General features: G+C 49.9%; 1 protein-coding gene across 1 annotated transcript in view; it reads left to right on the top strand.

Annotated features, from left to right (window-relative positions):
• Positions 1-19,697: 19,697 nt before the first annotated feature.
• The window catches only part of SDHB (succinate dehydrogenase complex iron sulfur subunit B), a 31,273-nt gene continuing 24,514 nt past the window's right edge, over positions 19,698-26,456 (top strand). The window contains exon 1 of the mRNA XM_040229407.1: positions 19,698-19,886. Within this exon, the coding sequence (XP_040085341.1) occupies positions 19,815-19,886 (72 nt within the window). The 5' untranslated portion in view covers positions 19,698-19,814. The remainder of the gene's footprint in view (positions 19,887-26,456) is intronic.

The following is a 26,456-nucleotide window of genomic DNA, read 5'->3' as shown; positions in this document are numbered from 1 at the left end:
TGTGGCTGTTGGTGTGATATTCATGGTTGCTTCATAGCCATGGCCTGGAGTGAGGCGGGCCACATACAGGCCCTCTCCTGGCCCTGCGGTCCCTGCCCTTCTGCACACACAACCAGGGCTCAGCAAGAGTATCCCAAGGGTTTGGAATCCCACACAGTCAATGGGTGTGCATTACCTGGCCACCGCCCAGGGTCAAGACCAACAGCCACAATAAAGTCTGACTGTTTTCTGGTGGGGTTCTCTAGAAGGAAAACCAAAGGTGAGCTTTTGGGAACAAGTGACAATTAAGGAAGTGACTCCAGGAGAAACCAGGAAGGGAGAGCAGGGAGCAGGACCAGAAAAGGGAAGAAGCTCGAGTGTGATTTCAGGCGCCGCCTCAGCCTGGCCACAGGAGGGCTCTGAGCAGAAGTGGCAGCTCAGTCATTCCGTCTGGGGCCAGGTCTCACGACCTGCAGCAGCCGGTCGCTGGCTGTGGGGACTTGAACTGTCTGAACAGGCAAGGGATACCTGTAGCCACAGGCAGTCACCTAAAGGAGTCACAGCTATAGTTCTGAGTCTTGCCATCCTCTCGGCTTGCGGGATCTTAGTTCCCTGACCAGAGATTGAACCCGCACCCCCAGTGGCTGTAAAAGCGTAGGGTCCCAACCCCTGGATGGCCAGGGAGTTCCCCACAGCTTGTGCTTATTAGCAGAAGAGTCCCGGGAGCTGGGGAATGGGTTCCCAGAACAAGAAAGGGATCTGGGCAAAGCACCAGCGTGCCCACTGCTCTGAGTGATAGCATACTCTCATAACGTGGAGTTGCTGCTCGGGATGTACGATTTAACCCATGGCATAAAACTCATAGGCTTCCCCAGTCACTCAGACAGTAAAGGATCTTCCTGCAATGGGGGAGGCCTGGGTTCCATCCCTGGGTCGGGAAGATCCCTGGAGGAAGGAATGGCCACCCACTCCAGTGTTCTTGCCTGAAGAATCCCATGAACAGAGGAGCTTGGCAGGCTACAGTCTGTGGGGTCACAGAGTCAGACATGACTGAGCAACTAAGCACACACATAAAATCCATAGCCGTGATCAACAGGTCTTTGTGAATAAGCGCCTAAGGCCCTAAAATAGAATCACCTGGTCGGTTGCTGAAACTGGAAGCCACTTTCAAGCTCTTTGGGATGCACCTAGGAGTTTCTTACCTCTCAGCCCTATCTTGGGTTTCTGGACAGCTGTTCTAGTGCAAAATTAAAATCTCCAGTTCTCTTACTCCTGGACTTCACCCACAGGTCCAACCCTCTGAGGTCATTCTTCCCTTTTATACCCAACTGACATGGCCTGAGCCCATCCTTGGTGGGGGTTTCCCGACTCACCTATGTCTGGAACTTCCCAAGGGACGCTAGTGTGCTGAATCCATCCTGCTGGTGTTTTCACATCTTGGCCACTCACTCACCTCAGAATTTCTGAAAGTCATCCAGAGACTTCTGGAACAGCACCTTCCAACAGAAACACAGTGCAAGCCACATGTGTAATTTTAAATTTCCTGGTAGCCACACTTTTAAAAGTGAAGAACAGGTTCAGTTAATTTAATAATTTCTTTATAGCAGTATATCCAAATTATTATTTCAATAGGTAATCAAAATTTTAAAATATTAATGAAATATTTCACATTCTCTTTTTTGGTAGTAAGTCCTTGAAAGCTAATATATATTTTATATTTAAATCACATCTCTCTTAAGACTAGCCACATTTTAAGCATTCAGTAGCTATGGTGGCTACCATATTGGGCTTCCTTGGTAGCTGGGGGTGAGGAGTGTACCTGCAGTGTAAGAGATGTGGATTTGACCCCTGGGTGGGGAAGATCCCTGGAGGAGGGCATGGCAACCCACTCCAGTATTCTTGCCAGGAAAAGCCCATGGATAGAGGAGCGTGGTGGGCTACAGTCCATAGGTTTGCAAAGGGTCATACATGACTGAGGTGACGGAGAACAAGCTTGGGCACAGCCACCACACAGCATGGCAGAGTTATAGAGTCATCTCTACCAGGCTGAATCCAAGCTGTAGAAACAGGTACACTCCTTACACCCTCAGAATGCAGCTAGACTGATGGCAATGGCTAGAAAAGTTGACTGCATGACACCAAAAGGAGAGAGAGAAGGTGGCTGTCAGCCCTCCTTGGCCCTGCTGGGCAGGATCTCGCCCCTCCAGAAGGCTCTCTTGCCTGAACCGTGGCTGCTGCCACGTTGCCAGGACTGGCCTCTTGGCCTTTGGCCAAGTCCCCTCTGCTCACTTCAGGAAGAGAATCCCCACCAGCACCGTGGAAAGGGAAAACATAACTCCCTCACCTCCAGCCTCCTTCCTGTCACCGTTCCCTGGGATACAACTTGATTCTGCATTTTAATGTGTCTTCTGTTCCCAGGTAAGGGGCATTGGGGTCCTCATTATATCAGCCTCTTCATTCCAGATGGGATCTGATCCACACCCTGGCATAGCCAGAAGCCTGTGGAAGTGGAATCCCTCCTCCCCAAGCAAAAGAGCAGCCAGGGATAAACTCTGCCTGCCCAGGAGGACTTATCCAGGATCCTCGTCCAAGGAGCATCAGCTCCAAGGGGCTGATGGTAATGTTACTGATAATACAGTGTGAAAGGTGATACCAAATGATAGCATGTGGTATCTCTCCTCTAGCTGGACAACCAGATAAAAGACATATTCAGGCAGAAAGCCCAGCTCTGCAGCCTTCTCTCCAGCCTGGATGCTGTGAGCAATGTGGTTTTCAGCTGTGGCTCACTCCCTAGCCAGCTGGGTTTCTGTTCAGCCCTGACCTTGTGCGCACCAGGACCCAGAGACCCCCCAGAGCCTGAGCCACAACTGTGTGTGAGTGTCTCCTGAGGAGGTGCGGGTCAGCGGTGGCCTGCCGCAGGGGCCGGGGCCCTGGGTGCAGCAGGCCTGGGTGTGCCATACGCCCTCTTGGAGGAGGTCGCCGGTAACCCCACCATAGAGCTGCCAGAACGTACACAGGACTGGGAAACAGACCCTTGGAGGGCACAAACAGAACCCTGTGTGCACCAGGACCCGGGAGAAAGGAGCAGTGACCCCGCGAGACACTGAGCCAGACTTGCCCGGGAGTGCCCAGGAGTCTCCGGCAGAGGCGTGGGTGACGGTGCCTGCTGCAGGGTCGGGGGCACTGAGCGCAGCAGTGCATCATGGGACCTTCTCAAGGAGTCGCCTTTGTCTTCATTGTCTCCACCATAGTTTGGCCTCAGGTAAATAACAGGTGATGAAATTCCAGTTGAGCTCTTTCAAATCCTGAAAGATGATGCTGTGAAAGTGCTGCACTCAATATGCCAGCAAATTTGGAAAACTCAGCAGTGGCCACAGGACTGGAAAATGTCAGTTTTCATTCCAATTCCAAAGAAAGGCAATGCGAAAGAATGCTCAAACTACCGCACAATTGCACTCATCTCACAGACTAGTAAAGTAATGCTCAAAATTCTCCAAGCCAGGCTTCAGCAATACATGAACCGTGAACTCCTTGATGTTCAGGCTGGTTTTAGAAAAGGCAGAGGAACCAGAGATCAAATTGCCAACATCTGCTGGATCATGGAAAAAGCAAGCGAGTTCCAGAAAAACATCTATTTCTGCTTTATTGACTATGCCAAAGCCTTTGACTGTGTGGATCACAATAAACTGGAAAATTCTGAAAGAGATGGGAATACCAGACCACCTGACCTGCCTCTTGAGAAATCTGTATGCAGGTCAGGAAGCAACAGTTAGAACTGGACATGGAACAACAGACTGGTTCCAAATAGGAAAAGGAGTATGTCAAGGCTGTATATTGTCACCCTGCTTATTTAACTCATATGCAGAGTATATCATGAGAAACGCTGGACTGGAAGAAACACAAGCTGGAATCAAGATTGCCGGGAGAAACATCAATAACCTTAGATATGCAGATGACACCACCCTTATGGCAGAAAGTGAAGAGGAGCTAAAAAGCCTCTTGATGAAAGTGAAAGAGGAGAGCAAAAAAGTTGGCCTAAAGCTCAACATTCAGAAAACGAAGATCATGGCATCCGGTCCCATCACTTCATGGCAAATAGATGGGCAAACAGCAGAAACAGTGTCAGACTTTATTTTTTTGGGCTCCAGAATCACTGCAGATGGTGACTACAGCCATGAAATTAAAAGATGCTTACTCTTTGGAAGAAAAGTTATGACCAACCTAGATAGTATATTCAAAAGCAGAGACATTACCTTGCCAACTAAGGTCTGTCTAGTCAAGGCTATGGTTTTTCCTGTGGTCATGTATGGATGTGAGAGTTGGACTGTGAAGAAGGCTGAGCGCTGAAGAATTGATGCTTTTGAACTGTGGTGTTGGAGAAGACTCTTGAGAGTCCCTTGGACTGCAAGGAGATCCAACCAGTCCATTCTGAAGGAGATCGACCCTGGGATTTCTTTGGAAGGAATGATGCTAAAGCTGAAACTCCAGTACTTTGGCCACCTCATGCGAAGAGTTGACTCATTGGAAAAGACTCTGATGCTGGGAGGGATTGGGGGCAGGAGGAGAAGGGGACAACAGAGGATGAGATGGTTGGATGGCATCACGGACTCGATGGACGTGAGTCTGAGTGAACTCCGGGAGATGGTGATGGACAGGGAGGCCTGGCAAGCTGCGATTCATGGGGTCGCAAAGAGTCGGACACGCCTGAGCGACTTTACTGAACCGACTGAAACAACAGGGAGGGAAACAGCCCTGCCCGTCAACAGAAAACTGGATTAAAGATTTCCTGGGCTCGGCCCCGCCCGTCAGAACAAGACCCAGTTTTCCCTCAGTGGGTCTCTCCCATCAGGAAGCTTCCGTAAGCCTCTTATCCCCCATCAGAGGGTGTCCCTACATGGCATGGCTCATAGTTTCACTGAGTTAGACAAGGCTGTGGTCCATGTGATGAGATTGGTTAGTTTTCTGTGATTGTGGTTTTCATTCTGTCTGCCCTCCCAGTTCTACCACCGAGGCGGGGTGGAGATGCCCCTGGGGTAGCCCTGATGGCACCCCAGACTGACTGAGTTCCATAACACCAAGACCTTGGTTTGATTTGTCCTTTTCTTCTGACGCCTCCCGGGGTGGAGCAGAGCAGCTTTCCCAGCACGTTTCCCAAGCTAGGACTCCTAGGGGAAGCGTGTGAGTCGTAAAGGGACGAACACCAACGAGGATGTCCCTCCTGAGTGTCACCATGCCAGTGTATGTGAGAGCAAAGAGGTGATGGAGGGCTGGCCAGCAAGGGAAAAGTGATTTTTGTTTTCGAACTATTAGGGCCAATCCTTCCAGTTCATTTCCACAGACTCCACAAAAGGAATATCAAAGGAGTCAAGACAAAAGCCGTCAGAGAGCCTCCCCCGGCCCACTAAGAGCTAGCGCTCCAGAAGGAGGAAGCCCGTTGCACTTCCAGCCTGACCAGACCCTGCAGTTCCTGACCTGTGTCCTCAAAAGCCTCCGGTCAGCAGCAGTGCTTCTCTCCGCACAGACAGGAGACACGGCCATGACAAAGACTCCCTCTCAGGTCTCTGGCCCCCGGGGCAGGCAGCCAGGAGGGTGACATCTAGCCTGAGAGATGTTCCTGGAGCCAGAGCTCCTCCTCGCTCCAAACGTGTTCCTGCAACTTTCGGCTCCTGGCAAGGCCAGGCGCTTCCATACACGGGGTCTAAGTAAAAGTGCATAGTAACAGCGTGGACCACAATTCCCGTGAAAGTCTGATCCGACAGATTAGGTTAACAGTTCTAATTCCCCACTCAATTACAAAATGGTCAAAGAGACCAGGAAAAGCTGACCGAGAAAGGAAAGTTTGGTGCACACGCTTTGCCCATCTCTGGCCGCTGCCCTCGCAGGGACCTTGGGTGTCTCTTAGCCTTGGCAGGTTGCCACAAACCCCCGACAAGGCTCCCCTTTGGGGGCTGCCTTCAGTCATTATGAGGCACCACAAAACCGCACAGCAGGCCTCGTCACCTGCTTCACACAGGGTGTGTCATTCATTCACACAAGGCCACCGAAGAGCTAAAAAGTAAAGCAGAACATGTGTGTACTGAGAAAGCAGAGAGGCTAGAGCTCTGAGTGTTCTTACCTTGTCCTGAAGATTCCGGACGAGCCCCCAGGAGGACAGCTTACGGTGGACGGTGGCCAATCCGTGAGCTCCAAAGAAGATTCAACTTTGGGACCAGGGACCAGGTTTGATCATTCAGGATCTTTTGTGTAGCAGAGTTTTATTAAAGTAAGAAAATGGACAGAGGAAGCTTCTGACACAGACATCAGAGGGGGAATGGAGAGTGCCCCCCTCACTAGTGTTAGCAAGGGAGCTGTATACTTTTAAATTAGTTATTACAATAAATCAAAAGAGTGCTTCAAGTTTGTGAAAATTTTACTGAGACCCACTCCCACAATTTACATCTTAGGATAACAGGATTAGAACTTAACAACAGAAAGATCCTACCAGACCCACTCCCATAATATACATTCTAAGATAACTGGATTAGTGTAAGGCTTTCAGGAAGGAGAAACTGTCCTCAAGCATTGTTGTTGTATAGTCCCTAGTACAGAGTTTAAACTGAGTTGTGTAATCATCAGTTTCAGGCTTAAAGAAAAAAAAAAGGTTTTATGTGGCTAAGACTAAGGAATGTAGAGAAAAAAGAGCTTGTCCTTTCCTCCTCCTTGAGAATTCCAGACCCCTATCTCCTCCTAGAGAACCACAGACCCCTTTCACCTCCTTGGGGACCCCGGACTTCTTATCAACCTGCCTAGGCATTGCCTCTCTCTCTCACATCCATACATGACCACTAGAAAACCCGTTGCTTTGACTAGATGGACCTTTGTCAGCAAAGTGATGTCTCTGCTTTTTAATATGCTGTCTAGGTTTGTCAGAGCTTTTCTTCCAAGGAGCAAGTGTCTCTTAATAGTCAGTGCTCAGAAAATGTTTTGAATAAAAATATGAAATGCCTGTTCAGTTAGGCCACGGAAGCCGAAATATCAATCCAATCAGATTGATAACGGCCAGGGTTCTTGGCCTTCTCCAATCGATAGAAATCGACTAGAGGTCAGAGGAAAAATGCAGGCAAGGCTTTACTGAGCTGCGTGTGCTGACTGCAGCAGGGGGTGAACAGAAGCACCTTCCTTGCTCCCCAGGGGGCGAGCTCTTACCTGCACAGTGGTGTGAGGGTCGGGTGTGTCCAGGGGTAGGCCGGGGGCGCGGCTCAGGTGGCTCGCCCACCCTTTTGTGTTGGGTCATGCTCAGTATCCTGCTTTGGTTCCCAACACTCAGCTTTTGTTCCTTGCTCTTCAGAAATGGCAGCTGGCTTTTTTTGGGGGGGGGGGGGTTGTATCTTTTGGTACAGAATTTCCCCCAGCTGCACACGCACACAATTTTTAGTTCCATCCCGTTGCTTTGTATTTTATAACTGGAAGAGAGGTGTGTCCAGGTGCAAGCTTTACAGCAAAGGGTCCCAGGCCCCAGGCCTGTAGTATTAGCCACCATTTCTCACATGCTGAGTGCCTGCCAGGCACCTGCCGTGTTAAACTATGTGATGTGCCATTTTAAAGCTGATAAGGGTCAAATAGAGATGGTTTCATATGGTTCAGCCTAATAGTTCACATTCATTACCTCATCTAATTCTCACAACACAGCTGTGAGCTTGATGTCAGAATCTTGGTTCACTGTCCGCCGATACCAAGAGAAACACAGAGATGGAGTTTGGAGGAAAGAAGAGTAGTACCTTTATTCTTTTCCAGGCAAAAGGGAAACACAGCCGGCTTGCGCCTCAATGACTCTGCCCCCACTCCCTGGTTTCATATCCTCATGAAGGTCTTGCATTTTTTTTCTTTTGCAAAATTTCAAAACAGCCATGGTTGGCATCGGGCAACTTGGTAACTGGAGCTGGTCTTTTCTGAAGTTAGCGGCCTGTGGTCTTCTTTCTGAAAGCAAGCCTGCTGCAAGAGAGTGCAGGCCGAGAAGAACGTCAGGTGCAGAGCTCAGTTCAGATGCAGTCAGAGTAATCAGCTTTGGGAAGGGCGAGGCCAGCAGGAAGCGTTTGTTCCTTGCTGCTGTGCAGTCATTCACTCATGTCCAGCTCCATGTGACCCCACGGACTGCAGCGCAGCAGGCTTTCCTGTCCTTCACTATCTCCTGGAATTTGCTCAAACTCATGTTCATTAAGTTGATGAAGCCATCCAACCGTCTTATCCTCTGAGGCCCCCTTCTCCCTTGCCTTCAGTCTTTCCCAGCATCAGGGTCTTTTCCGAGGGGCTGGCTCTTCGCATCAGGAGGCCAAAGAACCGGAGCTTCAGCTTCAGCATCAGCCCTTCCAGTGAACACTCAGGACTGCTCTCCTTCAGGACTGGCTGCCTGCATCTCCTGTTGGCAGCAGCAGCTGAACAATAACCAAGATCGCCTGACTCTCGGGCCTGTTTGTGTTGTTCCCCAGCCGGTTCATTGTTTCCTCATTTAAAGAAAAGTCTCATTTCTATTTGTGCTGCAGCAAGGTTATTATCCCCACTTTATAGACGAGGAAACTGAGGCTCAGCGAAGAAGTGACTTGCTCCAGTTTACACAGCAGGAAGCAGCCGAACCCTGACGCACTCAGGTGTCTGACTCCAGAGCCCACAGGCTGAACTGCTGCTCTTGACTATCGCATCTTAGGAACAACTTTCTAACTGAAGTTCAATGAGTCATTCTTAAAAAAAAAAACTTTTAAATTTTGTATTGGGGAAGAACCTATTAACAATGTCGTGATAATTTCAAGTAAACAGTTAAGGGATTCTGCCATACATATTGGAGAAGGCAATGGAACCCCACTCCGGTACTCTCGCCTGGAGAATCCCATGGATGGAGGAGCCTGGCGGGCTACAGTCCATGGGGTCGCTGGGAGTCAGACGCGACTGAGCGACTTCACTTTCACTATTCACTTTCACGCATTGGAGAAGGAAATGGCAACCCACTCCAGTGCTCTTGCCTGGAGAATCCCAGGGATGGGGAGCCTGGTGGGCTGCCGTCTGTGGGGTTGCACAGAGTCGGACACGACTGACGCGACTCAGCAGCAGCAGCAGCAGCCATACATACACATGGATCCATTTCTCTCCAAACTCCCCTCCCATCCAGGCTGCCGCATCACACTGAGCAGAGTTCCATGTGCCGTTCAGGAGGTCCTTGTTGGTGGTCCATTATAGATATAGCAGTGTGTACGTGACCATCACAAACTCTCTAACTATCCCTTCCCCCACCCTGACAACCATAAGTTCCTTCTCTAAGCCTGTGAGTCTCTTTCTGTTTAGTAAGTTCATCTGCCTCATTTCTTTTTGGATCCCACCTAGTGATGTCATACACTATTTCTCCTCCTCTGTCTGGCTTACTTCACTCAGTAGCATCACCATCCTTTTGATTAATAAAGGTTGCCTTTGCACCTGTCATTTTTCAGGATACTAGAGTAACTATTAGCATCTTATAACAAGAACACCTGCAAACAAGTGTCTGCAGATAATAGGATTCCTAGATGGCATCACTGACTCCATGGACATGAGTTTGAGCGAGCTCTGGGAGCTGGTGATGGACAGGGAAGCCTGGTGTGCTGCCGTGCATGGGGTCGCAAAGAGCCGGACACAACTGAGCGACTGGACAACAACGTAACCCTTCAAAGACAGTAGAGTTGGGGGTGAAACAACCTCTATATAACACAGGACGCGTCCCGGCCATGTCGTCAAGGCCACGGTCTTCCCAGTGGTCACATACAGTTGGGAGAGCTGGGCCCTAAAGAAGGCAGAGCACTGAAGAATTGATGCCTTTGAACTGTGGTGCTGGCGACTCCTGAGAGTCCCTTGGACTGCAAGGAGATCCAACCGGTCAATCTTAAGGGAAATCAACCCTGAATACTCGTTGGAAGGACGGATGCTGAAGCTGAAACTCTAGTATTTTGATCATCTGATGGAAATAGCTGACTCACTGGAAAAGCCCCTGATGCTGGGAAAGATCAAGGGCAGAAGAAGAAGGCATCAGAGGATGAGATGGTTGGACGGCATCACCGATGCAATGGACATGAACTTGGGCAAACTCTGGGAGACGGGGAGGGACAGAGAGGCCTGGCGCGCTGCGGTCCACAGGGTCGCACTGGCAACTGGGAGACTGAACAATACAGAACGTGCTCTCGAGTCTTCCGCTCAGCCGAGCGGCACCTCCACATCATGGAAAACAAGTTGTATTCATTCACCCACGCTTGCGTTTTTTTGTTGCTATTGACTGTATGCATCTGTTGTGTGTAAATCAGAGTGACCAGATGAGTTTTCACCTAAACCAGGAGAGTTGGACCATAAAGAATACCACATGCTGAAGCATTGAGGCTTTCAAGTTGTGGTGCTGGAGAAGACGCTTGAGAATCCCTTGGACTGAAAGGAGATCAAACCAGTCAATTCTGAGTATTCATTGGGAGATCTGTGGCTGAAGCTGAAGCTCCAATACTTTGACTGCCTGATTCAAAGAGTGGACTCATTGGAAAAGACCCTGGTGCTGGGAAAGATGGAAGGCAAAAGGAGAAGGGGGCGGCAGAGGATGAGATGGTTAGACAGCATTGCTGACTCAGTCGACATGGATTTGAGCAAATTTCAGGAGACAGTGGAGGACAGAGGAGGCTGGCAGGCTGCAGTCCACGGGGTGGCAAAGAATTAGACACGAGGTAGCCACTGAACAACAACAACATAATAATCCTCCCAGTTTAACAGGTGAAAATTGGAACCATGCTGAGCAAACCAGAATGTCTGTTCCCCCTGGAAACCCTGTGTCTGAGACATGATCTCATCCCTCAAGGAACTGAGAGAGTCAGGGAAGACAGCAGAGCAAAGAGACAAAATGATGGAGTAGACACGTGATAGACACTTGCTGAATGGAGGGATGAACAAGGCACAAAAGCTGTGGAATCACACACACACACACTCACAATTATTTCCAACTGGGGGAGTGACCGAGGGCAGCCCTGACGTTCATCTGAGCTGAATTCATGAATGTAGGGAGGAATGACTGGGCAGGGCAGGAAGGGAAGGCCGGCCGCCAAGCTGAACAGAAACACAAAGGTAGAGGGGATGACAGGTTTAAGAAGCGGTGATCACAGAGAATGGCAGAGATATAGACTGAAGTCATCCTGGAAATACTAGGCTTTGAGCAATGGGAGCCCCCCGAAGCTTTGGGGCAGCTGCGGTCACTAGACCGATTCTGTATTCCATGAAGAATACAGTAACATATATATCTTCATTGCTATTAAGAAACTTCCTGAGGAATGATTAAACCATTGTACATCCCCACGTTTACATATTTCGCAGCACTTAAAATGAGTACTATGTGTACTAACAAGGAAAGAGCTCCAAGACAGAACATTGATGTTGGTATTTAAAAAAAAAGTCTGGGACTTTCGTGGTGGCCCAGGGTTGAGTATCCACCTGCCAATGCAGGAGACACAGGATTGATCCCTGGTCTGGAACTAAGATCCCACGTGCCGCGTGGCAGGTAAGCCTGGGCACCGCAGCCACGTGACCTAGAGGCTGTGTTCTGCAGAAGAAAAAAAGGAGCAAAGAAGAAGCCACCGCAATGAGCAGTCCACACACCACGGCTGGACAGTGGGCCCCCGCTTGCCTCTTCTGGAGAAAGTGCATACGCAGCAGTGAAGACCAAGCCCAGGCAAAAACAAAGACATAAATATGTTTTTTCAAAGTCAAGCAAAGCCATGATTTCTGTAGAAACATACATGTGTATATACATGCAAAGAAAAAGATATGGGAGCAATCGTGTGAGACTGACAGCAGTAATCACTTTTGGGAAAAAGAAGTGTGGCAGAGGGGGTTTAAACTTTACGTTGCTTGAAATTCTTACATAGTGAGAATTTAACTGCATAGGTATTTTAGAATATTTTTAAAGCTGCCTAAAACCCTTGGCATCTTGTTTATGCTGAAATCTTCCCATCCTGACTAGCGATGTCTTCCCCCTAATAATTCACAGTTCCCTTTTACTTTTTTCTGCCCCGCAAGCTGGGCTTCCCACCACCAGTTTAAGACTGATGGCTCCTTACTGGTACTAATTCATTTACTCTCCTCCCTGAGAGGAGAGTATTATTCTTACCCCCATTTTGCACTATAGGAAACGACTGCACAGAGAGGTTAGGTAACCTGCTGAAGGTCACATAATCATGTCTGACACAATAGGAGCTGAATCTCCCAAAGGCCTTCACACATAACCATGTCATCGGCTGCCTTCCTGCTTGTCTTGCTTTCCCCCCTCCCCCACCCTCTGGCCACATCGCACAGCATGTGGGCAGTTCCACCACCAGGGATCAAACCCACACCCCCTGCACTGGGAGCAGAGTCTTAACCATTGGACTGCCAGGAATTCGCTCAACTTGGTTTTAACATTCTGCGTTCTCCTGATTTGATTTGCTTTCAGCAAGCCAGTCTCTAGCCACAGCAAATCCACATTCACCACCATTCCTTTTTTGCATTTCAATTACTTGGTGCTGTCTCTGCGCCATGGGGTGTTCAAAATTCAGAATCAGCTGGAAAGGGAGTTTTATCATATACCATGTTTAAAAAGCACACGCGCACACACATCCAGAGGATCAAGTTCGCGGCTAATCTGAGAGTATGCTGGTGATGTGGCAGGCAGATGAGAGCGAGACCGAGGTAGCAGAGTAAACGAGCTCTCATTGTGTGCGCGCGCGCCTGTGTGTGTGTGTGTGTGTGTGCCTGTGCGCGTACGCACGTGTGGTGCAGCAGGGCCCTGCAACGTGACGGTCCCCAGAAGCCCTCGGGCCACTTGCTAAGTCCAGCAGCTGAGCTGACTTCAGCTGTGCAAAACACAGCCCCATCTGGAGTGGGGGTGGCTGGTGACTTTTGCTCCAGGAGTTCCATAGAGTCTGCTCATGAAACTGGAGAAGTCTGTAGTATATGATTGTCCCCATCCCACTCAGAGAGAATATTCTGAGAAGGCTAATTACACCGTGAGGGTTGAAGGGAAGAGGGCTGAGATGAGCCCTTTCTAAGGGCCCTTTCTAAGGGCTGGGGGGAGCCCTGGGCCGGTCTGTGTGACAGGAGCGCCCTCTGCAGGTCAATCAGAGGGCTGCAACCGCTGGGCTCCCGAGGGCCGTGGGGGCACGTCCACCGCCCACCCAGTTCCCAACAGAAGATGCTCGCCTCCTAGCTGTATGACTCAGGGTGAGTTGGTGACCCTCTCTGGGATTCAGCTGCCTCAACTGTTTAGGACAAAAATCCCTACTTCATGATCGAAGAGAGAGAACGCCCCTGAACTGCTCTATAAAGGTCCTGGGACGTAGTCAAGTCCTCTGCGGCAGCGACGGTCGGCGGCAGCCCCCTCATCGCCGTCCCTGGCATCCTGAGCGGCAGTGAGGATGACCCCTGAGTGAGCTGGCGGAGGGAGAAGGGCTCCTCGGAGAGTAAGCGCAGGCAGGCAGGGGCAGGGGCCGGAGATTGGGGCCAGGTGGCCAACAGCATTTTTTTTAATGTTAACCATCATCTGAGCCTTCAGTGAATCGTAATCCTTTCTAATTTTCATTTATAAATTTTTATTCGTCTACCTGTCTGCGTTGAGTCTCCGTTGCGGCACACGGGCTCAGCAGTTGCGGCACACGGGCTCAGCAGTTGCGGCGCTCGGGCTCAGCAGTTGCGGCGCTCGGGATCTTAGTTCCCCAATAAGAGACCGCGCCGCAGCCCCCGCACTGGAAGGCAGGTCCTGAACCACTGGACCGCTGGGGAAGGTCCCCCGATGGCCTTTTGTTTTCCCTGCTATGTCTGTTCCACTTCTGGGGGACAGTTTTTGCTTCTTCTTTTCCTCAGAGCCCCACAGTGACAAATTAAGCTGCTTCCTGGAAGAAAAAGAGCCCAGGCAGAGAGCTGGGGTATACTTGGAGGAGCCCAGATGTTTGCAAATCTCAGTGGTGGCAGGCCTGCTTGCGGGGCTCCGCGGGAGGGACCCCTTCCTCAGCTGAAGGGAAGGAAGGCAACACTCTCCTACCATCGCAGCCCCCAGCCTCTCTGTAAGGCTGTACCACCGTCCCCGGGCACCCAGCAGCTCCCTGTAGACGAGACAGCCGGACCAGCTGAAGGCCTGGGCTGGGATCGCCACCGCCACTTTCTGCCCCCATTCCTGCCCACCCAGGCCCAGTCCTTCCTTCACCCTGGCCCCTGAGAAGCACCCAACTGCCTCGATGCGCCCGGAAAGTTCTCTGATGCCAACCACAAGGAAACAAACAGGGGTCAGCAAGACTAAGACACGACGGAGACGTTGCTGAAAATAAGCCAAGAAAGCGTGGGTTCTGGTCTTCACCAGGGCAAAAAGGAGCCAGGGTGAACCACTCCCAGCTCCCTTGACTGACTCATTTACTGGTTTTTCTTGAAGAATGCTGTCTGCACTTAAAATGTTGATGTTTCAGTCATGACATTTTGGCATTTTTAATAGTGCATTAAAGTATATCTTAATGACTGAGTTGTTTTGTTTTACCACCTTAAATGCCATGCACTCACTTTGCCTGAGTCCTGGCCCAGAGATAAAAGCTGCCTAGGTCTCCAGGGGGCTCCCTCCTCCCCCAGCCACCCACCCTCAACCTCAGCCTTCCTTTCCACCTTCTATGAAGAACAGGAACAGCTCATGCTGTTTTTATTTACTCCTTCATTCAACCAATATTGACTACATACCTACTGTGCCTTAGGTCCCAAGCCAGGCACTTTGGAAACAAAGACAAATCTGTTCATTCATTAAGTGCTTACTGGCCACCATTTGGGTACCAGCCACTGTGCCAGACTCTGGGGACAGAACAGTGAACAAGGAAGACGTGGTTCTTGACCCCTGTCATGAGAAGCTAAGATGATAAATATATTCAAAAGAATTAAAAACAAACTTGCAGATAGCAATCAGTGCTACAAAGAAAATAAAGGGAATGGTCCAGGCCCTCAAGATGCCCACAGATTGGGGAGACAGACATGTAAGTGGGTAATTGTGAAACCAGGAGTGTTGTGCCTGGATGGCAGATGCAAGGGATGGTTTGACGGGGGTGGTCGAGAGGGGATTTCCTAGAGAGGAGACAGTTGAAGCTGAACCTTAAATTGGCCACGTGGAAAAGGAAGAACGATCACTCGGATCCCAGCATAGATGTGAGCGAAGACGTGGAGGCGAGGGGCAAGGAGGGGACAGAGCTGGTTTTATCACAGGGATGAGGCAGGAGAGGACAGTCTTGGAGGCCACTGGACCCCAGGTGGAGATGTTCGGAAGATGGCTGGAAATGGGAAAGGGTCCACCAGACAGATGGAAGACAAAGGCCGATCGGTCAAAGGCCAAGAAAACCCTGAATTTTGGATGAGAAGACCCCTGAGTCCCACCACAGGGGTCTACTGGGGTGAAGTGAGTTTCTCTCTGAGGCAGATAGATCTCCCAGGCGATAAAATCATCAGGCTTTCCCCCGCTAAATCCAACCTTCCTTAGCCTCTGCCTGGCGGGGTGGGCAGTCAGGTTGTTCTAAATCACAGGACACTCAAAATATAGTTGAGTTCACAAAAGACAATTGATTCTAGGCTTCTCGGTTTAAATTTTTAATTTCCAGACCTTGGAGAAGAAAGTGACAAGATTCACACCCAAGATTGCTCAAGCTTTTCATTATCCAAAGACTAAAGTCTGTAAAATGGAGTTAGTCATGCCAACCCCAAAGGGTTGTTATGAGGAGTAAAGGAGACTGCTTATGTAAACATATTTGTGAGTGATAAGATTCAGAATAAGCATAAAGCATCTAGCTGACTGGCGAAAAGCAATACTTCACTAGCTAGACAAATGGAAACAGGCCAAGAAACTTTGGGTCTTATAACAAACACACCTTCAGAAGATACGTCAGGAGCAGGCCATGTAAATCTCTCCTGCAGCTGTGCCTTTCTGGAATCCTACAGTTCAGGGCGGAGGTACAGCTGCCCAGGAATTTATTTCTCCATAAATCTGAGCTCCCCAAATCCCCATGAAGCCCAGGAATGACGTGACTGCAGGGCGCGTGGGTCCACTGGCACCAAGAGCCCCTCCATAAATCAAGGTCTCACTGCCGTTGGCCTCAGACTGCTCCGTCCAAGGTGACCTGGACAAAGTAAAAGGGTAGTCGCTAACCCAGGAGCAGCATCTGCATTCGAGATGAGAGAACCTGAAAATGCCTACAGCGTCAGTTCCCGAGAAACGCATCCCTAGGAGGGAGGGGTCACTCTTCCTTCGTCTCAGAAGGTAAGGCAGCTAGGAAGACTTCAAGGGAAAGTGACAGTCTTTCCACGATTTCATCCAATTTGGGCAGCCCCTTGGGGCAGACATGGAGGAGCTCTATTTCAATGCTGGGTCAGCCCCAGTGAAAAGTCAAAGTGACCTCAGCCCTGTCACCTGTTACCCCTAGGCCAGCCCCTCAAAGCAGCCCCCTGAGGCAGCCATGTGACTCACAGAATCCTAAATCAGCTTGCCCAACACACCGATGATACAGGCAAGGGAGGCCAGAGATGGGGGCGGGAAGACTAGTCCAAGGTCACGCAGCCTCCAGGGTAAGAGTCAAGGTTAGACCAGGGGTCCTGGTTATTCCTTGTGACCTCACTACACGCCTCCTCTAATGAGGCCATGTGGTAGTTCTAGCTTGAGCTGCTCTGCTAAGTGGCTTCAGTTGTATCTGACTTTTTGCAACCCTATGGACCACAGCCTGCCAGGCTCCTCTGTCCATGGGATTCTCCAGGCAAGAATAGTGGGATGGATTGCCGTGCCTTCCTCCAGGGGATCTTCCTGAGCCAGGCGTTGAACCCACGTCTCTTACATCTCCTGTATCGGCAGGCGAGTTCTTTACCACTAGCACCACCCGGGAAGCCCAGGACTCCACAAACTAAGCCTCATCCACCAATTCATTTGACCATCTTAATTTCTCCAGTAGCATTTAAATTATGCGAAGGTGGAAGCCAAAGACTATAAAATGGTGCCTTTCACAAGGGTAAGGGATTAAGAGGTACGAACTACTAAGTAAAAAAAATAAGATATGTAGTAGAACAGAAGGAACATACCCAATATTTTATAATAAGTATAAATGAAACATAACCTTTAGATTTTGTGAATCACTATATCATACACCCGAAACATATAATAAACTATAACTTCATTTTTTTTTTTCTTTTGGCAGCACCATGCAGCTTGCAGGATCTCAGTTCCCTGACCAGGGGCTGAAGCCCAGCCTCTGTGGTAAAAGTACCAAATCCTAACCACTAGGCCACCAAGGAACTCCCTCAGGGTTTTAAAAAGTGAAATGTGAACGTTGCTCAGTCGTGTCTGAGTCTTATGCAACCCCATGGACTCTACAGTCCACGGAATTCTCCAGGCCAGAACACTGGAGTGGGTAGCCTTTCCTTTCTCCAGGGGATTGAGCCCAGGTCTCTCGCATTGCAGGCGGATTCTTTACCAGTTGAGCCACAAGGGAAGCCCGTGTTTTAAAAAGGTGGCTTTCATGTGTCAAAAAACAAGTAGGCAGAGAAGGAAGGAATTATTCTGGGAAACACAGGTACCTGTAAAGTTAGCTACGCACATAGACTGCCAGAGGTGACTGACGAGACCAAGGGACTTGGAGGACACAGGCCACACCTGCCCAGAGTAATCAAGCCAGTGGCCCTGGTACAGGAATTGACAAGAGGCCAGACAAGAAGTTCAGGCAAGGCTTTACTGGGGATCCTGCGGCAGCAGGCAGAGTGAGCTCAAGTGGCCCTTGCTCACTGCTGGCGGGGCGAGGGTTAGGAGGGCAGGGGTCGATGAGCTGGTTCCTTACCTGTGGAGAGGGCAGGGGTGTGACCAGGGGGAGTGGCTTAGGTGGTTTGCCCACCCTTTTGGCGGTGTTATGTGCAGGGGGCATGCACGGAACCCTGCTTTTGCTCCCAGTACCCTGGTATTGCTCCTCAGGAGTGGCAGTTGGGTTTTTGGTCTTTTTGTATCATATTGTCCATAATTTGCCCCAACTGCAGCATGCATGCAGTTATTTTTAGTCCTGTATAGTTTCTCAGGCTTCCCTGGTAGCTCAGTTGGTAAACAGGAGACCCAGTTCCGGATCCCTGAGTCAGGAATATCCCCTGGAGGAGGAAATGGCAACCCACTCCAGTATTCTTGCCTGGAGAATTCTTTGTATTCTATTGCTCCAGAAGGTATTTGTCTCCATGCAAACACTGCAGCAAAGGGTCCCAGGTCTGAAATGGGACAGGGGTCTGGAAAGGCAGCTGAGGCAACAGGAATGGAACTTAAAACACACTCGCACAGCCTATTGTACAGCACAGGGAACTCTACGGAATGCTCTGTGGAGACCTAAACAGGAAAGAAATCTGAAAGGGTGAACGTACGGATACGTATAGCTGATTCACTTGGCTACACAGCAGAGACTAACACAGCGTCTGAAGCAACTACACGCCAGTAAAAGAGGTAAAAACAAAAGTAGATTAACATGACAGATCGTAGCGTGTGGTACAGAGCAGGAGTTCAGAGAATGGCTGCTGACACTAGATGACTGAACCGTGGAGGGCCAGTTTCCCTCTTGGCCCACTTTTACAGAGCAGAGCTGACTGTATTGCAATTGTCCACTTACTCGCCGATTTGAGAGTAAATTCAGTGAGGGCACAACCTCACCTGGCTTGCTCACTCATTGCAGCATCCTAGCGCCTGGCACATAGTAGGCACTCCATACATATTTTTGAACAAATGACGAAAAAATGAATAATGAGTGAATAAATTACAACTTTGCCTGCCGTCTGTCTTTAAGTCCCCTTGGTTCATTCATCAGCTCTCCTGATTTGCCTGGGACTGATCCCCTGGAGGAGGAAATGGCACCCACTCCAGTATTCTTGCCTGGAGAATCCCATGGACAGAGGAGCCTGGCAGGCTACATACAGTCCACAGGGTCGCAAAGAGTTACACAGGACTGAGCGACTTAGCAGGCACGAGGAGTTTCTCGGAACCCAGGAGTGCTGAAACCTGGAAAGTCTCAGGCAAACTGCACTGTGTCTCACAGAAATGACTCAGAGAGTGTTATGATTGATAAATTTTACAAGAAAGAACTGCAGCGCTGGAGAAGACTCTTGAGAGTCCCTTGGGCTGCAAGGAGATCCAAACAGTCCATCCTAAAGGAAATCAGTCCTGAATATTCATTGGAAGGACTGATGCTGAACCGAAACTGCAATCCTTTGGCCACCTGATGCGAAGAACTGACTCATTTGAAAAGACCCTGATGCTGGGAAAGATTGAAAGCGGGAGAAGAAGGGGACGACAGAGGATGAGATGAATGGATGGCATCACCGACAAGATGGACCTGAGTTTGAGTAAATTCCAGGAGTTGGTGATGGACAGGGAGGCCTGGCGTGCTGCAGTCCATGGGGTCGCAAAGAGTTGGACAGGACTGAGCGACCGAACTGAACTGAAGTGATCAGAAAAAAGGGGTTAAAACCGGGCCAGGACTTGGCTCGGACGGCCCCGCCCCCTCGTGCACGTAGCTCCGCCCCTTCCCGCGGCCCACCCTCAAGCCCCGCCCCCTTCCCCTGGGAAGGTCACCTTCCCCCCTGGGAAGCCGAGTGGGCCTGCGCCGGCCCTTGCACCTGCGCGCGCTCGCGTTGGTTCCCCCGCCTGCCCTCCGCCCCTCGGGGGCCGGAAGCCCCGCCCACCCGGCGGCGCCTGCGCAGCTCGCGGGGCCTGGGCGGGCCCGGGCGTGGCGCCGCGGTGCCGGGCGGGACGCCGGCGGAGCGCGACCTCGGGCTGGAGGGCGGGGCTCGACGTCAGGAGCAAGATGGCGGCGGTGGTCGCTCTCTCCTTGAGGCGCCGGGTCCCGGCCGCCGCCCTCGGCGGGGCCCGCCTGCAGGTGCGCCGCGGCGCGGGGCGGGGGGCCAGCGCCGGCGCGAAGGTCGCGGAGACGGCCTGCGCGCGAGGGGGCGGCGGCGGAGGTGGAGGGGCGGCGGGGCCCCGACGCCGGTTTCGCGCCGCTCCTCCCTGCCCCTGCGCGGCGCTCAGGGCGGAGGGGCCCTTTTAGACGCGGGGAGAAGGCAGAGGCGGGCGCTTGGGTCTCGCCCAGGGTCGCAGGGCGGGCGGGTGACGGCCGCCCGGAGCGAGCGGAGCGCGACCGCGAGCGTCTGGGCGCCAGGCCCCCGTTCCGCCCGCACACCGGCCCCCCCGGGACGGACGGGCCCGCCGGGGCGTGAAGGGCAGGGCCTGGGAGGCACCGCTGCCGGGCGCACGGCTGGGAACGCGGCGAGGCGGAAAGCGCAGGAGAGGGGCGAGGCGGGGGCGGGCCCGAGCGCCCCCAGACGCCGCGCGCTCCTCGGTGGCGCGGTGCCGACCTCACGGCTCGGCCCCGGGTCGGGCCCAGAGGCTGGCGCTGCTCGCATCTGTCGTCCAGGGTGCGTTGATGGTTTTTCTCCACATCGCTTGTATCGTCAGGAAAACGGGAACACGGAGAAGGGGAAGGGAAACTTGCCACTGCGGTCTGTGTATATCAAAGACTAAGGTTTCACGCATCCCCTTCAAATCTTTTCCCTCTGGGAAAAGAATCCTGTGAGGTGGGTGAGCAGGAATTGTAACCTCCTTTTTTAGAGACCTGAAAACTGGTGCTGCTGCTAAGTCACTTCAGTCGTGTCCGACTCTGTGCGACCCCGTAGACAGCGGCCCACCAGGCTCCGCCGTCCTCGGGATTCTCCGAGCGAGAGTACTGGAGTGGGTTGCCATTTTCCTCTCCCTTTGAAAACTGAGGCCCCTCCAAAAGATTTTTTTTCACTTGCTCAAAATATCACAGCCAAGAACCAGTTGATCTAGGACTTAAACTCACTGTTTTGAACATAATGTGTGAAAAACTCCTAGCACAGATCAAGACACGTGATAGGTGTACAAAATATATTCGTCTCTCTCCTCTTCTTGCACTCATGTGAAAGTACATCTAGTGTTAAGTAATTGCTGTGGTTTTACAACACAGTGCCTATGGCCCACCTTCTAATGCTAATTCTTTCCAATGTGCTGTCCGTGAACTTGGACAAGTCATTTTACAGTCATTCTGAAAAGCAGGGGTGGGAGTGAGGCCTGCCTACCAGAGGCTCAAGCTGGTGCCCTCTGAGCATTAAATTGGTGATTGATAATGACCTTGTTTACCAGTTCCTTTTATAGTTGCTGAGCAAGCAGTCAAGTTGTGAGAGCCCTGCCAATGAGAGTGAGTTCTAAAGCTCAGGTCCCTCTTCCGAGAATGAATTATAGAGAGGGCTGGTTTCATAGGTCAGTGTTGTAATTCCTGGTGAGGCCATCCTAGGGCCCTGAGGGCGGAGAACAGAAGATTCCACCCTCTCGCTTACCGTTTTCTAGGAATATGCATTCATACCCTCAAAAGCCACCTGAAAAATAATGAGCGTGGTGTATTACGTTTGGGCTTATTCAGATTCCAGGAGTCTAGAACATGGTGGGACTTCTCTTCTGAATTCCCGTTATGCTTTAGTTTGCACCACCGAACCACAGTGCTGCCTGTAAGTATTTAACTGTAATGTATTGTGCTTGTGATGTTGCTTCATTTTCTTGTCTAGACTATGTATTCCTTGAGGGCAATTACCACCTACTTTCATTTGTGTATATCTTTGCTCCCAGCACTGGCAGGGTTAGGATATCTGTCTGCCAATCAAAATAATACAGGAACTGATACGGTTGACAATATTGAAAACCAGAAATTATTTTCTGAACAATTCTAGGAGCTTGGCCCTCCACTTAATCCTCTAAGGTAGATGCTAATACTCCCCGCCTTCTTACAAAAGAGGAACTAAAATCAGAAAGGTTGTGTAATTTGCCAAAGAACATTCAGCTCTCAAGTGGCAGAGCTGTGATTTGTGGCAGTACCACTCACACATTTCAGAAGCAAGCCTGACCTCTTGTTCTCCCCAGGCTTGCAGGGGCCTCCCTGCCTTCCTCCCTTCTGTCTCTCACCTTCCTGTCCCACCTCCAAACCTGCCTCTCAGTTCAGTCCAGTCACTCAGTCGTGTCCGACTCTGCGACCCCATGAACCACAGGATGCCAGGCCTCCCTGTCCATCACCAACTCCCAGAGTCCACCCAAACCCATGTCCATTGAGTTGGTGATGCCATCCAGCCATCTCATCCTCTGTCGTCCCCTTCTCCTCCTGCCCTCAAATCTTTCCCAGCAACAGGGTCAAACCTGTCTCCATCTAGCTCCAAACCTGCCCCTTAAGGAAGCTTTCCTAGAGAACAAACAGGCTGCCTTCAACATGATGGTTTGGAGAAGGCAATGGCACCCCACTCCAGTACTCTTGCCTGGAAAATCCCATGGACAGAGAAGCCTGGGAGGCTGGAGTCCATGGGGTCGCAAAGCTAAGTGACTTCACTTTCACTTTCTTTTCAACATGATGGAGAATTCACCCTTTTTATCCTCAGTGCCATTTCAGTCCAGTTGTTGGTGATCTTGCTTTTCCCCTTAAATTATAAACTGTGGATTTCATCTTATCTAAGATGTCCTACAAAAGTGCGCTCAGTGTTGAACACTCTTTAATTTTGTAGATTGAGGTAGAAATGCTTTTGAAGGACCTCCCCCCAGCCTTGCTCTTGGGTTTGGAGTATGAATTGCTAGGTAGGCTACAAAAAAAAAACCTCAACTATTTGCTCACCTCTTCATGTCTGCCCGTATATTGCCCTTTTCTGCCTGTTACTGTGAGAAAATTGGCAGCGTTCCTCTAGCCACCCTTCGCTCTTGCTCTCCTCCCATCGCTTGTTCAAAGATAGCTTTCCAGAAATTCTCCTCTTCCCCCCGCAATCAACAGTAGCACACAAACATGGTATTTTTCTCATCTCAGAAAAAGCCATATCCAGCCACCACCCCAGGTCTCCACTCATCTTTATAGAAAAATTTCCCAAAAGGTGTCTAAACTCACCAACCAGTTATCTCTCCACCTCTTCTCAGGAACCTATTCCACTCAGACTTTTCACCCTTAGCACTTCACGGAAGATACTTGGGTCAGGGCTGCCAGTGACTTTGGCTTTGGTAACTCCAACGTCAGTTCTCATGGGACTTTGCTCCCTGAAGCATACTGTTAACTCCCTCCTCAAAACGTGTCTCTGGCCTGCCTGCCGGGCTCCAGGTGCTCCTCCTCTCGTGGGGGTGGTCCTTTCTCTCTCCCTGGCCCCAGACTCGAGGGAGTCTCTCCTTAGGCCTCGTCTTTATAGACACTCCTTTGGGCTTCAGATGCCTCCTGAATGCATGTCTCCAGCCGGGACATCACCCCGCATCTTCAGACTCAGATGGCCACTCAGCCATATTCTCAGAATTTCCACATGGGTATTTGATAAACTTTGCTGGCACAAAACCAAAATCCTGAGACACACACACCAGCCTTCTCCCGTCTCACTTGATGGTAGCTCCATCCTTCACAACGCTTCAGTTCAGTCGTTCAGTCGTATCCAACTCTGCGACCCCATGGACTGCAGCACACCAGGCCTCCCTGTCCATCACCAACTCCCACAGTTTACTCAGATTCATGTCCATTGAGTCAGTGATGGCATCCAACCATCTCATCCTCTGTCATCCCTTTCTCTTCCTGCCTTCAATCTTTCCCAGCATCAGGGTCTTTTCCAGTGAGTTGCCTCTTCACATCAGGTGGCCACAGTATTGGGAGTTTAAGCTTCAGCATCAGTCCTTCGATGAACACCCAGGACTGATCTCCTTTAGGGTTGACTGGTTGGATCTCCTTGCTGTCCAAGGGACTCTCAAGAGTCTACTCCAACACCACAGTTCAAAAGCATCAATTCTTCGGTGCTCAGCTTTCTTTATAGTCCAACTCTCACATCCATACATGACCACTGGAAAAACCATACCTTTCACTAGACAGACTTTTGTTGGCAAAGTAATGTCTCTGCTTTTATTATTAATATGCTGTGTAGGTAGGACTTCCCTGTTGGCTCAGCCGGTAAAGCGTCTGCCTACAATGCCAGAGACCCGGATTCGATCCCTGGGTTGGGAAGATCCCCTGGAGAAGGAAATGGCAACCCACTCCAATACTTTTGCCTGGAAAATCCCATGGACGGAGAAACCTGGTAGGCTACAGTCCATGAGGTCCCAAAAAGTTGGACACGACTGAGCGACTTCACTTTTACTTTGAGGATGCTCATAACTTTTCTTCCAAGGGATAAGCGTCTTTTAATTTCATGGCTGCAGTCACCATCTGCAGTGATTTTGGAGCCCCCCAAAATAAAGTCTGTCACTGTTTCCACTATTTCCCCATCTATTTGCCATGAAATGATGGGACCAGATACCATGATTTTAGTTTTCTGAATGTTGGGTTTTAAGCCAAATTTTTCACTCTTTCACTTTCATCAAGAGGCTCCTTAGCTCTTCTTCACTTTCTGCCATAAGGGTGGTTTCATCTGCATATCTGAGGTTATTGATATTTCTCCTGGCAGTCTTGATTCTAGCTTGTGCTTCATCCAGCCCAGCGTTTCTCATGATGTACTCTGCATAGAAGTTAAATAAGCAGGGTGACAATATACAGCCTTGACGTACTCCTTACCCGATTTGGAACCAGTCTGTTGTTCCATGTCCAGTTTTAACTGTTGCTTCTTGACCTGCATACAGATTTCTCAAGAGGCAGGTCAGGTGGTCTGGTATTCCCATCTCTTTCAGAATTTTCCACAGTTTGTTGTGATCCACACAAAGGCTTCGGCATAGTCAGTAAAGCAGAAATAGATGCTTTTCTGGAACTGTCTTGCTTTTTCAATGATCCAGCGGATGTTGGGAATTTGATCTCTGGTTCCTCTGCCTTTTCTAAATCCAGCATGAACATCTGGAAGTTCACAGTTCACATATTGCTGAAGCCTGGCTTGGAGAATTCTGAGCATTACTTTACTAGCGTCTGAGATGAGTGCAATTGTGCGGTAGTTTGAGCATTCTTTGGCATTGCCTTTGTGATTGGAATGAAAACTGACCTTTTCCAGTCCTGTGGCCACTGCTGAGTTTTCCAAATTTGCTGGCATATTGAGTACAGCACTTTCACAGCATCATCTTTTAGGATTGAAATAGCTCCACTGGAATTCCATCACCTCCACTAGCTTTGTTCATAGTGATGCTTCCTAAGGCCCACTGGACTTCACATTCCAGGATGTCTAGCTCTAGGTGAGATGACACCATCATGATTATCTGGGTCATGAAGATCTCTTTTCTACAGTTCTCCTGTGTATTCTTGCCACCTCTTCTTAATATCTTCTGCTTCTGTCCTTTATTGAGCCATCTTTGCATGAAATGTTCCCTTGATATCTCTAATTTTCTTGAAGAGATCTCTAGTGTTTCCCGTTCTATTGTTTTTCTCTATTTCTTTGCACTGATTGCTGAGGAAGGCTTTCTATCTCCTTGCTATTCTTTGAAACTCTGCATTTAAATGAGTATGTCTTTCCTTTTCTCCTTTGCTTTTCGCTTCTCTTCTTTTCTCAGCTATTTTAAGGCCTCTCCAGACAGCCATTTTGCCTTTTTGCATTTCTTTTTCTTGGGGATGGTCTTGCTCCCTGTCTCCTATACAATGTCACGAACCTCTGTCCATAGTTCTTCAGACACTCTGTCTATCTCATCCCTTGATTCTATTTCTCACTTCCATTGTATAATCGTAAGGGATTTGATTTAGGTCCTGAATGGTCTAGTGGTTTTCCCCACTTTCTTCAATTTAAGTCTGAATTTGGCAATGATCTGAGCCACAGTCAGCTCCCGGTCTTGTTTTTGCTGACTGTATAGAGCTTCTCCATCTTTGGCTGCAAAGAATATAATCAATCTGATTTCGGTGTTGACCATCTGGTTCTCTTGTGTTGTTGGAAGAGGATGTTTGCTCTGGCCAGTGCGTTCTCTTGGCAAAACTCTATTAGTCTTTACCCTGCTTCATTCTGTACTCCAAGGCCAAATTTGGCTATCTGGACCAACTGCCACTTGAAATCTTGCTGATTATATGAGTAAAAAAAACTTCTATTTGGGGGAAAGGAGTTATCTTTTTGTGCTGTTGTGTTCTGGATTTGCATTTTCACCACTGTATATAGCAGCTACAAGGTGGACTTTGGGGTTAGATGACCTGTGTTTGAATCCTGGCTCTTTTGTTTTATGACCTTATTGTTTAATTAAGAATAGAAAAGCTTTTCTGATAGAGATGTTGTAAAGATTAGAGATACTTGAGTACAATGTCAGGCACATGGTAAAGGGCTCAATGACGAAAGCTGTTGTTTCCACTTTTACTTCTGCTACAAACACCTGCAGAACAGATGTTTAGATTTCTCTTCAGGGAATGGTTTAAGTCCTTCCCCCATGACCCTGCGGTTAGCTCTCATGCAGGCCTGGAGATGAGCACAGCTCCTCCAGTTTCAGAGCCACGGCCTGCTCTCTTCTTATGTCAGCGTCTTCTATCCTCGTTCCTGTTAGCCTC

Source organism: Oryx dammah, unplaced genomic scaffold (genome assembly GCF_014754425.2).
Source record: "Oryx dammah isolate SB20612 unplaced genomic scaffold, SCBI_Odam_1.1 HiC_scaffold_27, whole genome shotgun sequence".
Lineage (NCBI taxonomy): Eukaryota > Metazoa > Chordata > Mammalia > Artiodactyla > Bovidae > Oryx > Oryx dammah.
The sequence above is the reverse complement of the archived record's forward strand: the minus strand, read 5'-3'. Positions and strand labels throughout refer to the sequence as shown.